Source organism: Cheilinus undulatus, linkage group 19 (assembly GCF_018320785.1).
Source record: "Cheilinus undulatus linkage group 19, ASM1832078v1, whole genome shotgun sequence".
Classification (NCBI taxonomy): domain Eukaryota; kingdom Metazoa; phylum Chordata; class Actinopteri; order Labriformes; family Labridae; genus Cheilinus; species Cheilinus undulatus.
This window is the reverse complement of record NC_054883.1, coordinates 5,378,217-5,393,471: the sequence shown is the minus strand read 5'-3', so window position 1 is coordinate 5,393,471 and position 15,255 is coordinate 5,378,217. Positions and strand designations below refer to the sequence as shown.

The following is a 15,255-nucleotide window of genomic DNA, read 5'->3' as shown; positions in this document are numbered from 1 at the left end:
CACAGAATCAATGGCAGACATCACATGTTTGCATGTGCGTATAAGCATGTGTGTCTTTGTGTGATGTAGTCCACATGAATGAGTTCCCCTCAGCCCTGCAGGATAAGGACTTCAAGAGCTCTCCCACTGCTGTCTAGACATGAATTTGGTCGTGTTAAAGATGGAGTGTGGAGTTGCTCTGCAGGCCTCGGGGCTTTTTGACACAGGAACAAATGGGGGTGTTGGTGTGGTGTTTTTTTTAAGCACACGTCCTTTGTTCTGTTTCCTTTGTACTTCATTTTCTTGCATATTCTCTGGCTTTATCCCCTTGTCTCATTCACTTAATCCACTTTTTCTGCGTAAATCCTTCTTTTTTGCATCCAATCTTTTCCTCGTGTTGTCTTGTGCAGGGGGACTGCAGAACCAGGGAGGAAGCGCTGATCTTGGGAGTGGAGCTGTGCGACAATGGCTTCATGCATCACGGTATGGCAGCATTTCCAACCGAGCACTAAAGTTCTTTCCCCGTTGTTCACAAACAGTGGATCCTCTCAGTTGTCGTCCAAATGAGATTTAAATGCTATAAGGGGCGCCTGACATTTAGCATCTTGTTTAGAACACAAAACGCTTATTCTTTTTCCATTTCTACTTTGAAGCCCTGACACGCAACACAGAAATAGAACATTTTTCCAACGCAGTGACTGAATTTGTATCTGTATATGTGGTTACAGCTATGACAGCATTCATGCATACTTGTGTGCATAGGACTTATGTAACCAAGGGTACATGCATGGTTTCCTTTAACTGTGAGAACTTGGCTCCAAAACACGAAAATGTTTGTCACTTAAAGTGCAAAATGCTCAGCAGCCATGGTAACAGCTTGTTTATGTGCTAGTTTTAACTATGTGCTTCCCTCATGCCAAGATCCACATCATACACTCTACAGCGTGAGCCACAGTGTGTCTCCTCCATGATGTAACTGCACCAAACTGCCCACAGTTCAAGCCTCACATTCATGGAACATAACGGTCCCAGCCATCAAAGTTGGTTGATAGCTGTTAGGGTAATTTAACCATTCATGCCAGTAAGCTATTTGGTCTGACGATGCAGCTATTAAACTATTGGCACTATATCTGATCTTGAGGGGAATAAAGTGAAAGAATGTTGGGAAATATTATTTTTTCCCCCAGGTTTTTTGTTGGGCTCAAAACCAAAGTCTTGATTAAGGTGTTAAAGGCTGAATTCATTCAAAAGTGATATATTGGCCTAAAGGGGGGTCTACCTTTCTCTTTTTCATGCTTTTTAGGAATAAAACAAGTACATTTTATATTAAACAACAATGTTTAAAACTTTAAAATGAATGCAAAATGTTTGGAAGCTAGTCTGAACCTGTTCTACTTCTGCACATCACCAGATTGTGATGCTCAATGTTCAGAGTTTCAAATTTTCTTCTTGTGTGGATCACTGAGCATGAACATCCTTAACTTTTTTCAGAAAACAAACTTGTTTTTCAGTCTATTTACCCCACTTACATGTAGTTTACGCATATGACTAACTGATTATCAAACTTTATTTCGACTTTGTCCAAATTCAAAAGAATTTCATACTTTTTCAAGTGCCCAAATGTTTTGGTTCATTTTCCCACAGATTGTCAAGTCTTCATAACCACTGTCAAACACACTCAATAGTTTTGAGTCCCTGAAGTACATTCCTCCATAAACTATCCACTCTCTAAATTCACTGCCCTGAAAAATGTAATAAAACCCTGGCAGAATTACTGCAGACTTGCTTTTTGACTGTGATGGATTAGAAAAATAAATTAGACCTTTTTTGCTCAATATTTTTTGATGTTTAAATTGAAAACAAGGTCGCCTGAAAAAGTTCAGCATACTCATTTGATAATAGAAAGCTTCAAAAGAAAAACTTTCTAAAAAATAAGGATTTCTACAAGAACTATAGTGAAGAAGTTTAACTTTTTAGGGGAATGATGTATTCTTCGGTTCATCAAATTTTATTTTCTGTCATTATATGATTGTGTTGCAATCATCAGGTTAGTCAGGGCAGAATAGCTATGATGTGAACTATGTATGGCTTATGTTTTTTAGTATGGTGTGCATCATTTTGTATCATATATTTTATGGTGTATCAAAGTTTTGCATGATATGAGGGAAATATGCATTAACACAGAAATCAAGAGTATTTGATGTGTAATATTAGCTCTGAAGTTTTTTTGTTTTAGTGGAGACACTGTTGCGCTGCTATCTCTCATAACTGGTTTAAATCCATGCCTGAAGATTTGTGTGCACTGATTTGCCATCAGTGTGCAAATCCATGTTTTAACCTGAAACACCAGATAGACTGTTGCTTTGATATATTTCACATTTATCTGGGAAACCTCCCTTACAAACCATTTGGTAGGTGCAAAAAATTGCAATACAGTGAGAAACTTGTTTATAGCCTGGTTCAAAAAACAAATGTACTCATTAGCTAATGTCTTCATGTGCTCTCACTGTACAGGGGGTGAATTTTTGTACCACAATCATTACGAATATATTGAGGAAAAACCTCACTGCGGACTGATTGGTGCATCTCATTTGATTCGAGCTTAGTGGGCAGGTCATTAGGTTGATCCAAAGTTCGGTTGAGACAGCGATTTCAATATGGAAGCCACCACAGATTGGCAAGCTGTTCGAGTCCGCCTATTGTAAGCAGACGGCTGACAGGATTTGTCCAGTTCTTTCTACAGTCTATGATTCTAAGTAGGCGTTAAAAGAATTACAATTTTTAATTGCAATTAATCGCAAAATATATGTAGTCAATCCTGATTTTAAAGACCGTTTTTTGCTTCATTCTGGATTTGGGTGCCGTCAAAGATCAAAGATTATGACATTAACCTAACTGCAAAAGGAATTTGTTATGGATTAGAAAGGGAAGAAAGGAAGTCGAAAAAGTTGGCTGATAACACAAGGTGAAGATAACTTTGACTTGTCCGCTGAGCTGTCTGTGAGGTTTTCAAACTAAACACTAAGATGCAGAGGTGGACTTAAAACAGAAGAAAACAATTAATCTCAAATAAAAACTATAGTTTTCTAATAATGGACCTAAATTAATTGCAATTAATGCATTAACTCTGAAAGCCCAAGAAATAAGTTAACTCAGCCATCTAAAAGCATGACTGGTTTTAAACGTTAACAGTGTACTAGAGTGTACAGTAATACTAAAGTGTAGACCTAAGAACTAGAAAGGGCAGTAGTGATGTTAATTTTGGGCTTAAGGAAGTTACTGTAGGTGTTTTACTCCAACAGATTTTACTGGATAAGCCTGGACTGTGTGTCCAATTTAAGAGTTACATTCTTCTGTTTGGCAAGAGGGCTGTACATAGGAGAAATACTGCAGACATTGCATCACTGCATTCATTACATGCCCTTCTGGACGTCTCAGGCTTTCTGTTTTCCTTTTTAAAGACTCATTAGTAGTGGTGATGTGCAATATATACTGGTACTGATGGCGGAACCTACTGTTTCAGAATGTGTGGCCTCCAGCCAAAGTAGATAAAGACCTTTATAATCAGTGGATGTTTTTTTGCTAACATTTTATTATCTGAATAATCAAAGAATATAAAGTATTTGCCAAATCTGCCTTAAATTTATTGGCACCGATATGAACAATAAATCTTTTATTGCACATGCTGATCACCAGCCTGCTCACACACTACTGTGAAATGGCATGGTGAAATGGGGGGGGACACTGTTCTACCACGCCCCCATCTTCTGCAGGATCTTTTCCATATGTGTCCGGTCTTTTTGGTGGACAACGCTCGTCCAAACCTTCTTAAAGCCTGGCTCAAGAGCAATTTTGCTCAGGATGGCGAGTCCATGGGGCCTGAAGAGAGATACACATCTAGTTTAGTACTTTAGTGTCAGCACACGATTTAACGAGGAGAATTTCATACAAAAGACAAAGTTGAGATGAGCTTGGAGTCATTACTTACCTGACGTCTGCAGCAGCATCAACACTCATCTTATTGACAGCAATCACAAAGTTCCTGGTGAAGCTTGTCTTTGCTGTCATGATTGCAGAAGCTCCCAAAGAATCTGCAAGCATGTGGAGCTTTTCTGCTGCACAGGCTCTCACCGCTGCGCTCAGGTGGCTGAAGACAACACATTAAAACATTGAATTAAAGGGATGTCGGATGAAGAGTTTTCGCATCCTGCCGCGGAATGAGAGAGGGATTTTTACATTGCATGCATGCATTAAACATTGTAGTGTCCAAGCTGCAGCAAAAAAATGATCCTCCACCGTTGACTTACCTTAACCCTGGAGTGAGCATTACATTCAGGACTGGGCCTGGGCTGCAATACTGAACCAGAGCATTCATGGCCCTGGTTGTCTGCTTTTGCAGAAATACATTCGCAGATGACTGGGCGATCTTCTGAAGCAGAGCACTGCCTGTGTGCTCTGCAAAATTGTCCATGCCTCTTCCAAGGTAGACATGCAGATACTCTATGGTATCTATGGCCACAGACGCCACACAGGAACGCAGGTTTTTGACCTTAAGATCAGAACAAATATCAGCAGTCAGAGGTCATAATTCCGCTACAGACCTTTAATTTACACCTTATGCAGACATGGTGACAACTTACTTCTGCTATCACAGCATCACAGACTTCTGGGAGTCTCTCCTTTAGGACGTCTGGGTCGTGCTGAGCCAGAGCCTGAATATGCTGGAGTCCTTTGGTCTTTTTCTCCCTGCATTAAGATCATAGAAATATTGAGCTGTAATGTTTGATTGTTGCACAATAGCATCAGAATAATGTAACATATGAAAATGTAACCTAAACAAAGTGTTGGTGTAGGTTTTCATTCATCCAGGTCATGGTTATGTCAGGTATGGAAGCATATGCCAGTTTGGCACTTCGTCATGTCAACCTTGGCCCTGTACTTTCCAAAGCACGTGCGGCTGCCTTCACAACTGGACCAGGTCACCCAGGTCCTGGGCACCCAGGATCTAGTGAGCCAGATCAGGCCTGGGTAGGTGTACCAGGTGCTCCTGTGTCCAGCAGCAGACCCTTCCCATCCTAGCTCTCCTGAGCAAGTCAGCATTAGATAAGTCTTGCAATGATACTCAAAAATTGTGCCCAGGAAAATTCATCACAAAGGAGTCCAGCCGACATCCCAGGCCATCAGTCAGTGTCCAGGCCTCACAAGAGTATAGTCAGACTGGGAGGAACAAGGACTGAAAAACTGTTTTCTGTCTGTTTGTGCAGATATCAAGAGCACCACACTGTCTTGCCTAGTGATAACATGTGCAAGGCCAAGTCTAGAAAATTATTCTACAAAGGAGGGAACTGGACTTAAAATGGACCAAGGTTCTTGAAAATGTGTCCTAAAGGCTTTTTCACTTATGAACTGAAAAAACATCTTTAAGATTCTTAATCAAGTCCAGTTACCCCCTTTGGACTTTGTTTTTGTTCAACAGGAAATGCTACTTTTTAAAAAATGAAGCCTATTGTAGTTTATGTAGGACTCAGTGTTTTTGCCTCCCAGCTCCCACAGCCAATCACAGCTTTTCTCTCAACACAGCGGTCCATATCAATATGACATACTTCTCACTAATCCCTGCCTGCATTAATGCTGATGCACCATACTGCTGCTACTAGAAAGGCTAAACCTCCCCCACTCCAGCCTCCTCCTACGTAGCATAAAGCTTGACCAGATATATATTATTTAAACCCAAATATATTTTTAACTTTGCAAAGCTGATGGATTGGCCAGAGTTCACGTGTCATCAGACAGATCCATTTTGCAGAGCTCCAATGTAAAACAATTGTGCTGTGCCGGTGTCTTACCAGTCAGTTGAGCTGAGGAGACTCAGTGAGAGAGGCAAACTCTCTTCAGGGTTGAAAAGAGGCGTCAACTCCTTCAGTTGGGTGTCACGAACTGCCTCTGGCTTCTTTGCCCCGACAACGGTTTGGGCAGGGCGAAAAGACTGCCGTCGACGGTTTCCTGCCATCTTTGGAGGGGCAGGTTTTGACGGGGCAGTCGGGGCTAGGGTTGCCTCTTCAGCAACAATGTTCTGCGGTGGAGGAGTCGGCTGGAAAGTTGCCCTTGATGTCCCTGTCCTCTGTGGCGGTTTGGGTTTTGGAGCAGGAGCTGCAGTGAACGCTTTCACAGGGGCATTGTTTCTTTTAGCCCCTGAGGGTTGAGCATTCTCTAAGAGGTGCTCAAATCCTCTCTGGACCCTCTCCAGCTGATCACAAGCGACGTCTTTGCCTGTCAGATAAAAATCCAAATGGTAAATGGACTTGATCTTGTATAGCACTTTTCTAGTTGTCTGACTGCTCAAGGCACATACATACCGCTGATCACATCTACCCATTCAGACCCTTTCACCCCATTTACTCCACATTCATACACTGATGGCTGAGGTTTACCATGGAGAATCATCCATCAGTATCAGCTAATCCCATTTATTTTCATCCAAACCTGTTTACACAACACCAGTGAAACAGTGGAAGTAAAGCTGGGTTAAGTGTCTTGTGGAACATCTACATGAGACTGCGGGAGGTGGGGATCGGACCTACAATCTTCCGATTGCGGTACGACTGACTCTACCAAGTATTCGTGATATTTCTACCTTTACCAGTCTGTGCACTTGGATTCAGTATCTGTTGCAAATGAGTTATTATTTTTTCAAAAAAAGCTTACCTCCACTTTCGGCCTTCGCCCTCAAGAGGGGAAGACGTGATGCCTTCTTCTCGAGGCGGTATCCTCCAGGGACATCATTGTCTGTCAGATAAAAATCCAAATATTCATATGTGATTTTTCCACCGTCACCAATCTGTGCTCTGAGATTTAAGATGTATTGCAAATTACTCATTATTTTGTCAAGAAGACCATACCTGCTCTGCTGGGCTTCACTGTCATCACAGGAAGATGCATTGGTGGTGCTCTGGCTGCAGGTGTTGGGGTACGAGGACCTGACATCTCAGAGTACCTAATGAATGGGAGGGCCCTAAGCTCATCTGGAGTATGATTACCAGATGGACTGTAGGACCAGTCTCTGCTGACACCCAGTTCATTGTCATACTCAGGATCAGGGCTCCTCTGGCGACCATGTTCAGCCATGTTTGGACCATTACACCATCCAGACGTTCCTACAGAATCATCTAGAGGTGGGGTCGAAGGTGGGGAACCCTGGAGGTTCAGCCTCCTCAGAATAGCCGCCTTGCGTGTTCTTTCTGACGCATAGACGGTCTCTGTTTGAGCCAGCAGAGCTTGCCGTCTCGACTCCCGCTGGTCTCGGATCTTCTGGCCATAAACACCAGGACGTTCAAGTCTCTGGTGGATTGCAAGATGCTGTGATTAAAAAAGGGAATTCAACAGTGGTCAGCCGAGACATCCAGGCTCAAAAATCATTGAAGTGAATTTGACATAGCACTTTGATGACTCAAGGAGTCACTGAGATATATATCCAACTATCTGATCCACAATTAAGATGGTAAAAAAAAAGTTAATTCAAATACATAAAATAATACTCTTACTGACAAGTAAATCATGAAGTACCTGACGCCTTTCCTTCAACCTATTTGTCATCCTTGTCTCTCCTTTTCATCAAGTGTGCATTGCTTGAACATTTTTGGTGTCAAAATCACAGACTTTTGTGAGGATGCTGAGTAATGTTTATGAAGGGGCCGATTATTTTGCTTGATTTTCATGAGGTATTTTGTGAAGGTATCTACAGCTGATGGTCAGCGTTTACATTTACATATACTGGTTGTACTCTAAGTCAGTGGTTTTCAAACTTTTTTTTTGTCCAAGGCACTACAAAGATCAAGCCAATATCTCATTGAACGCCATATTCATACCCATGCAAAACAACCACTCTAACATGTTTTATGTATCTTTAATACGGATGTACAAATTTGATTTTTGGTGATGTCCAATGTGTGTTAGAGATTCATTTGAGCCAATACCAGTTTTAAAGTACATAGTTCAGATTAGGGCTGAACGATGATGGAAAATAACCTAATTGTGATTTAATATGCGATTATTTCTTCAGTTCCTCATCTCATGCATTTTCCCACAAAACAAGCGATAATTCATTCTATACAATGACCAACACAATATTAGATCGAACTAGGGCTGAACAATTTTGAAAAAATAAATTACTGTGATGATTTTGACTCATTTTGCAAATTGGATGTGAAATTTCGTGTTAAACGGAATCATCAAGTTTATATAATTATCATATATAATTAGAAAAACATACAAAAATGAAGAAAATAGGATTTTTTTGGTACAGTATTCTAAAAATATGGCACTGGAATAACTGCATGATATGTAATGCATAACATCTCTGCTGCAAAAAAATCTTTAAACTGGTGTTTTGACACAAATTTCAGGTCAAAGAAATATTGCAACTTCTGTGATTTGAAAATTGCAGAAGGCCATATTGCCATTTAATCTAATTTGTAATTAAATGCCCGGCCCTAGTTCAGATTTCAAACTTCACTCCTTGAAAACAGATGAAGTTTAAGGCATGATGACAAACAATATTGTGTTGGTTTGACTAAAACTCTTACTCTCAAACATATTTGGACATACAGATATTTTTACAGCAGATATAACCCAATTTTTACGATTTTTTTTAGCTGATATAGGTCTACATCTACACTTTATTTTTGCAGATATTTGCAGCTGATAAAAAAACATATTTACAGCTATATTGGCCAACATTTACAGTAGATTTAGGCTGATATTTACAGTAAATCTAGGCTGATATTTACAACTAATATAGTCAGATATTTAGTTTTTGTTATTTTAACCCATCGTACCAAATCTTTAGATTGCATTTCTGAAAATGTTTAAATCTGCAACTATTTTAATCAGATGAAAAAGTTGTTTGTACTTACATCCATAGTGCTGTTGTTCTGCCTGAACCAAGTAAACTGATCCGTACTCTCGCTAGAGTTTTTCAAGTTTTGCCAAGAAAACAAGAGAAAGCCACCAAGCAAATCCAATGTCTTGTACCGACACGAGAATGATTTGCAAAGACACTTAAGTCTGCCTGGGGTTTTATACCGTCAGAGTGGAATGTAGGTGATGTCACAGGGGGTCTATCATCAAAGCTGTGGGCAAAGTTCTGAGTTCTGAGTTCTGAGTTCTGAGTTCTGAGTTCTGAGTTCCGGGGTCCAAAAAAACAATAGAATTTAAATGTATAGAGATAATGCATTTATTACTGTTATTTAAGGCGTACAATTAGTGCATTAAATGTTTTAAATTACACTTTATTTTAGCCTTTATTGTCCCTTACAGCACACTTTGGTTAAGCCGCTGCAGTGTCTCCCTGCAGCCACAGTGATGTGAAAAAAGTCCACCACTGCTTCCTAATGTCTCATTTTTGCTTTAAAAACTCTGACAGCTCACCGTACATATCAAAAGTCATCTGCACCTTACAGATGACTTATCCTTTTCTTTCTTATTTCATTTCCTTTCAGTCCGTAAGTTCTTTGTTCCATTTTTTTTCTTTCAAAAATAAAGCAGGTCTATGTCCACTAAAAAACTAAATTCCCCAAATTTTAAGGCAGTGCAATAATCCAAAATGACACAAAAAACTGTTTTAAAAGCAAAATAGTGGAGCTAAATGAGAACATTAATCTTGACTGACAACAGAAATTAGTCGATTAATAACAATCAAAAAATGTAATGGTTTGACAACCCTGGTTCATGGGACTCCAGAGGCACCTGCAGCTTCAAATCCCTGTTTGCTGCTTTGCTATGGCATCTGCTTTCTTAATCCCATGAATTTGTGTGGCAGAAACCTTCCTCATTATGCCTTTATCTGCACAAACACATCTGTGCTCTGAATCAGACACAAATTTCTTCACAGTATGATGATCACGCTTACGTTTTTGTGAAATATCTCGTGTTTTCATACCTTGTATGGTTTTGTTGCTGCTGATTGAAGTTTGCCATATTTCTTTTTGAAGTGGCCAAAGCTGCTTTGGCAAGTGTTACACAGTACCTGTTGGTTAAGCATCGTCTCTCCTTAATCCAATATAATTTCAAATAGCAGAGGTGTTTTTCTCTATTGCCACAATCTTTATAATCCACATTTGCTTGTCTCGTCTAATTCATCAGGCTAGCTGACGTTTCTATCATACATCTGTCAGTAAATCATTTCTGGGACAAATCCAGACTAGTCCAGTTAAATGTTAAAATTCACGTTCATGTTAGTAGCTCTACTTTAACATGCATGTAAAAGTGCTATCAAATGGCATCCAGTTATCTGGGGGAGTATGTTTGATCTAAATGGTCCACACATCCAGCTCCATCTAATTTGTTAAACAATGCATGCTTACTGAATGTATGGCTCATGTATTTGAGGTGTGAGTGTCTTATATTCATTCATCTCTTGTAGGCATCTTTTGCACAAAGTACATTTCATACTTTCATATCCAGATGATGATAAAATGTGGTTTTGTATGTGTTTCATATGTATATGGCATTGCATATCATATTGTACGATCACATCATAAAGCAACTTATTTTAAAATTCCAAATTTGAGCATCAACTTCTAGTCTAAAAACATACTTTCTTTGAACAAATAGGATTTCCTCAGACATCTTTTTGTAACGCTGTTCTTTCCTGACTTTTTTCATTCCATCAGTGTTGGAAAAGAGTGAATTCAAAGATGAGCCCTTGCTGTTTCGTTTCTTTGCTGATGAGGAGATGGAGGGCTCTAACACCAAACACAAACCCATGAAGCACGACCTGAAAATAGTTGAGAATGTCATCTCCAAGTCCCTCCTGGTGAGTGCTCCCTCACACAGACACATTACCCCTCAGATCTCAGTTTCTCTAACATGCTACCACTTTACTATTATGTAGCAACAACTCTGAGCAGACCAAGGTTGCAATGAAGCATTGTAAAGAGCACAGCTGTGAGGAAAAATCAAAACTCTGCAAAAGTCTTATTTTATACCTCAGTAAGCATTCTTCTTTTCAGTGGAGTGAGCAAATACCACCAGGGCTGCTATCTGTGTCTAGCACTATCAGGTTTTTCTTGTGTGTTTGTGCTTTGTGGAAATGTGTTGGTCTGCTGGCTTGGGATTTTATTTAAGATGTGTTTTTTTAAGATAAGGCCAAGTGACGGAGGCTATGGCTTTACGCTGGAGGAGAGGAACAGAGTCCCCATCATCAAATCTGTGGAGAAGGGCTCCCCTGCCGAGGTGAGAATTCACATAGGATAGAGCAAAAGTATATGCACTACACGTTCTTTTTGTGTTTGGAGAAAGCCCCCAGTCTGTTAATAGAAGAAAGCAGAGCCGGGTTAAAGGTGATGTATCATACCCCTTTTCCACCCTTTCATGCTGTCCCCCATGGTCTAAATCAATGGTTCCCAACCATTTTTCCTTTGAGCCCCCCCCAACGACCCCAGAACGAACACAAAAACATTCTCAACATATAGTCGCCAAAATATCAACACATATTGAAGTGTTTCACTGATAAAACCCAAAGAAAATGGCTCTACACATGTTTTACCAAAGACCAATTTATGAACAAGTGGTTCTCAGATGGTCCAGCCTCAGGACCCACCAATACCTCTGATGACAAATCGAGACCAACATTTCCGAAAAATGTCAACAATGCAGTTTAGTTGATAGAATTGTTGTACTTAAGATTTTGGAGGAACATAATTTATGATAAGAAAAAGACACAGGATCAAACTTGCATGTTTTACACTCCCTTCCCCCTGATAATGTGTACATTTTAGCCAATTTTCAAGGGTTTTGAGAAATTCATTATCTTGGTAAAAGTAGCTTTTTAACTTCAAGGAAAGGTGACAAATGAGTCTAAATATTGCTAAAACATTTACATTTACCTATTAACATGATAAAAAGAGTATAATAAAAAATATGGATCCAGGTTCTTCATAGACTTTTGCCACCACCATTTTTTTCCAGATACATATATTTGCGACCCAATAAAAACTGCTTTGTGATCCACTTTTGGGTCCTGACCCACCAGTTGAGTAACCTTGCAAAGCAGATGGATATGCCCGTTTCCGTGTTTCTCACTGGTGAATCCGTCTTGCAAAGCTCCCGTCTGAACCATTTGGACCTGGTTAGAAAGTGACAGGACCAATCGGCGACGAGAGGTAGTACTTTCAGAACCACTGGTATAAACTGTTCATTAAGGGTTTTATCAACATTTTACTTAATGTATGCAAATGTAATTATGAAAACCTCGGAGCAGAGCAAGCCACCCCACAGAGATCTCTGTTTTCCATATGTCCCCTTTAAATGTAACTATAAGATCCAGCACAACAGATGTAGCAATATCCCTCATTAATAAAATGTATTTCAGATATGCAAAAAAGGGAGCAAATGGGTCATAAAAGAAGCAAAATAATTTTAGACAAAATTAACAAGACAGTGCAATACAGGATTGTCAGATGTTACACTTTTTTACACATCTGAAAAAGGAGTGCATTGTAAACCTGGATTTTGTTTCTAGTTAAACTTTTGAGCAATCATTAATTATTCTTTCATGTTTTGTAAAAAAAATGTTGACATTACTAAATCAAATTAGTCGTTTATATTATTCAGCTGAAAGATGCAATGCAATGATCATGTTAAGCTGAGATAACTTAGTATGTTTAGTTCTTTAAGAGGGGGGAGGGGCTATTTCAAAATTTTCAAAAAACCATGGGTGAGACTGTCAGTGCATCTGTTGGCACCGGCAGGCAATGCTTCCACCATGACAGTCCACATGTAGCGAAGCCGATGCTTTGCTTTACTGTGTCTCCAACCCACCAGGGAGGGAGTAATCAGCAAATTAGATTTTTGGAGTGATCCGGATCACCATCTGGATCCAGGAATGTTTTTAAAGGATTCTTCACTATTGGGAGATAGGGCTAATAGTGAAAGTCTGCGATGTCTGAGTGCTTTTCTAGTTTCATGTATTTTTATGTAAGTTAAACTTAGCATTACCTTATACAAATTAGACTTTTTTTAAGTGAACTAATGATTTTTAGTGAAGACTACTAATACACACTTAATATACCTACTGCATAAAATTAAGGTTCTATGTTAATACAACTTGACCTCTTTAGTATCAGCTTGTGTAAAACTAAAGTGGTATAAGGCAATCGGTTTACTCGTGCATATTAGTAATGTCAACTAATTCGGGTTTAGAGTGTGGAAAGTTTTGGTAGAAATAGAACTCCTAATACACTGTTAAAAAAGAATAATTTAGAAAACTCAAAATTTTAAGGCAACCTTTTGCAGTAAGATTTTTGAATTGTGCCAACGATTTGCTATGTCATTGTCCTAAGTGACATTTCATCGTTGTACCAATTACATTTACCTGGTAAATGTAATTTACTGGTAGACCAAATCCCAGTGTTTCGTTGCCATAGAGTACTTTTGGCCATTGGAGATTTTCATCCTCAGCTTGATCACGTTCAGATGTTTGTGGTTGCAGCCCTCTCACTGGCACTGGCACAGGTTCACAGCAAATGGATGGATTACATCAACCTCTCCTTAAAACTGAAAGAAGTGATAGAGGGAAGATTCATAACTTCTTTTCCACATCATCTTAACAAAGAGAGTAGGAACCAGATAATTTCAGAAACATCTTTCTTGCTTTCCTTGCAGCATTATCTTGTACTGTTAAAAGTGCTAAGTTTGCTTACATTAACACAGACTGTGTGCTTTGAACAGATGGAAGCAGACTGAAGTACCACAACTAGTGTCACTTACATGTGAAGCCAGACTTAGGAAAGGGCATTTCTTCAGTACATCATCAATTGTCATGCCATCCGGGATCTCCTTTTGCCACCATGCAAAGGTCTGCTGCATCTAGCCTTTGACCATGGAGAGGACTGGTTTCATCTTCTGGTATCCCATATGTAGATCATACAAATGCTTCTCAATAGAGGATGCAGCACCTGCTAGAATTAACAAATAAATAATCACAATCACCAAATGCTGACTCCAATTAGACTGCTATTATCAGAGGCTGAAATACTATGTTATTTGCCCTGGAATTTTTATTTAGAAAAGATGCAAATGCCACTGATTTGGCCAGGATTTAAAAAGGCAAAACCTATCTTGTTGCAATTTTTTTTTAACATTTTAAAGTGAAAGATTACAAGAACAGTTTTTATGATTATTACGGTAATAATCTATATTCATCACAAGGACATTTGTATCACTGACATAATTTCAATTCTTTGTTGTTTTTGTGTTGGAGGTTTTGTTTTAAGATCAATGTTAGATGTTATGGTAATTATTTAATGCCGTAACCACATAATAAACTGACTAATTAGAAAACAATCAATAAATGAATCTATGAAATAACCATTGGCAACCCAACGCCCAAAACACACTGGCACTGTCAAACCCACATCCACACACCGCCCACATTACTTTCTATCAGCATCGGAGCATTTTAAGCCACTGCTCTATTCCCGGTGCAGCCAGCTGCAGCTGGCAAAGTGTTTACCTGAGAGAACCGCTTTCGGTTACTGTTGTTGAAGTGTACAATTGATGGCATGGCAATTGAGGTGTGTCATATCATATGACACAATGCAGTGGTCTGGTGTTGGTGTTTTGGGCTTTAGCCTTGTCCCAGAAACATACAGTTACATGTAATTGTGCAAAAAACATTTCTAATAAATACATGCAGCTATATCAATCCACTCACCCCTTGCACATACCTGCAACAAGTTCTTGCAGCACTAGGAAACTCTTGGTGTTTGGTACCCAAATTTCTTTTCTCTTCCTTCCACTTTGTCAAGAGTTCAAGGTATTTAAAACAAAATAATAAAGCAAAATAAAAATTCATTATCAAATGATAAAATAAATATATACAATAAGTTATTTGTGATGTTTTGAAATCACAATATCAAAAGATACCCATATATAGTTATATTGATCAAGTAAAATATTATGCATTGCTGTGGGTTAAGTTCCCCAGCAGTGTATAAAAAGTGCTAAAAGTATGTGAATTTTTTACTTTCTATAACATCAATTAAGAATGAAGATTAATGACACAGTATGATGGATCTAGAATATCATTTTTACAAATACACTAGGAACCATTATAACTAATGTGTACATGTACTTTTCAGTGTTTTGCTGATCTTACCCCTACATCAGTTACTTTTTTTTTTTTTTTTTTTTAGTAGATATGTACTTGCAGTGGAGTAGTTTAATTGTGTGGTGTAAATTCAGGGTTTGAATACTTACATATTTTAATTAGTAGTT

The 15,255-nt window shown here is 38.9% G+C and overlaps 1 protein-coding gene across 1 annotated transcript in view; it reads left to right on the top strand.

Annotated features, from left to right (window-relative positions):
- Nucleotides 1-15,255, top strand: part of prex2 (phosphatidylinositol-3,4,5-trisphosphate-dependent Rac exchange factor 2) — a 180,038-nt gene that overhangs the window by 76,968 nt on the left and 87,815 nt on the right. Inside the window, exons 15-17 of the mRNA XM_041814271.1 lie at nt 390-462; nt 10,650-10,792; nt 11,119-11,211. Coding sequence (XP_041670205.1) covers nt 390-462; nt 10,650-10,792; nt 11,119-11,211 — 309 coding nt within the window. The remainder of the gene's footprint in view (nt 1-389; nt 463-10,649; nt 10,793-11,118; nt 11,212-15,255) is intronic.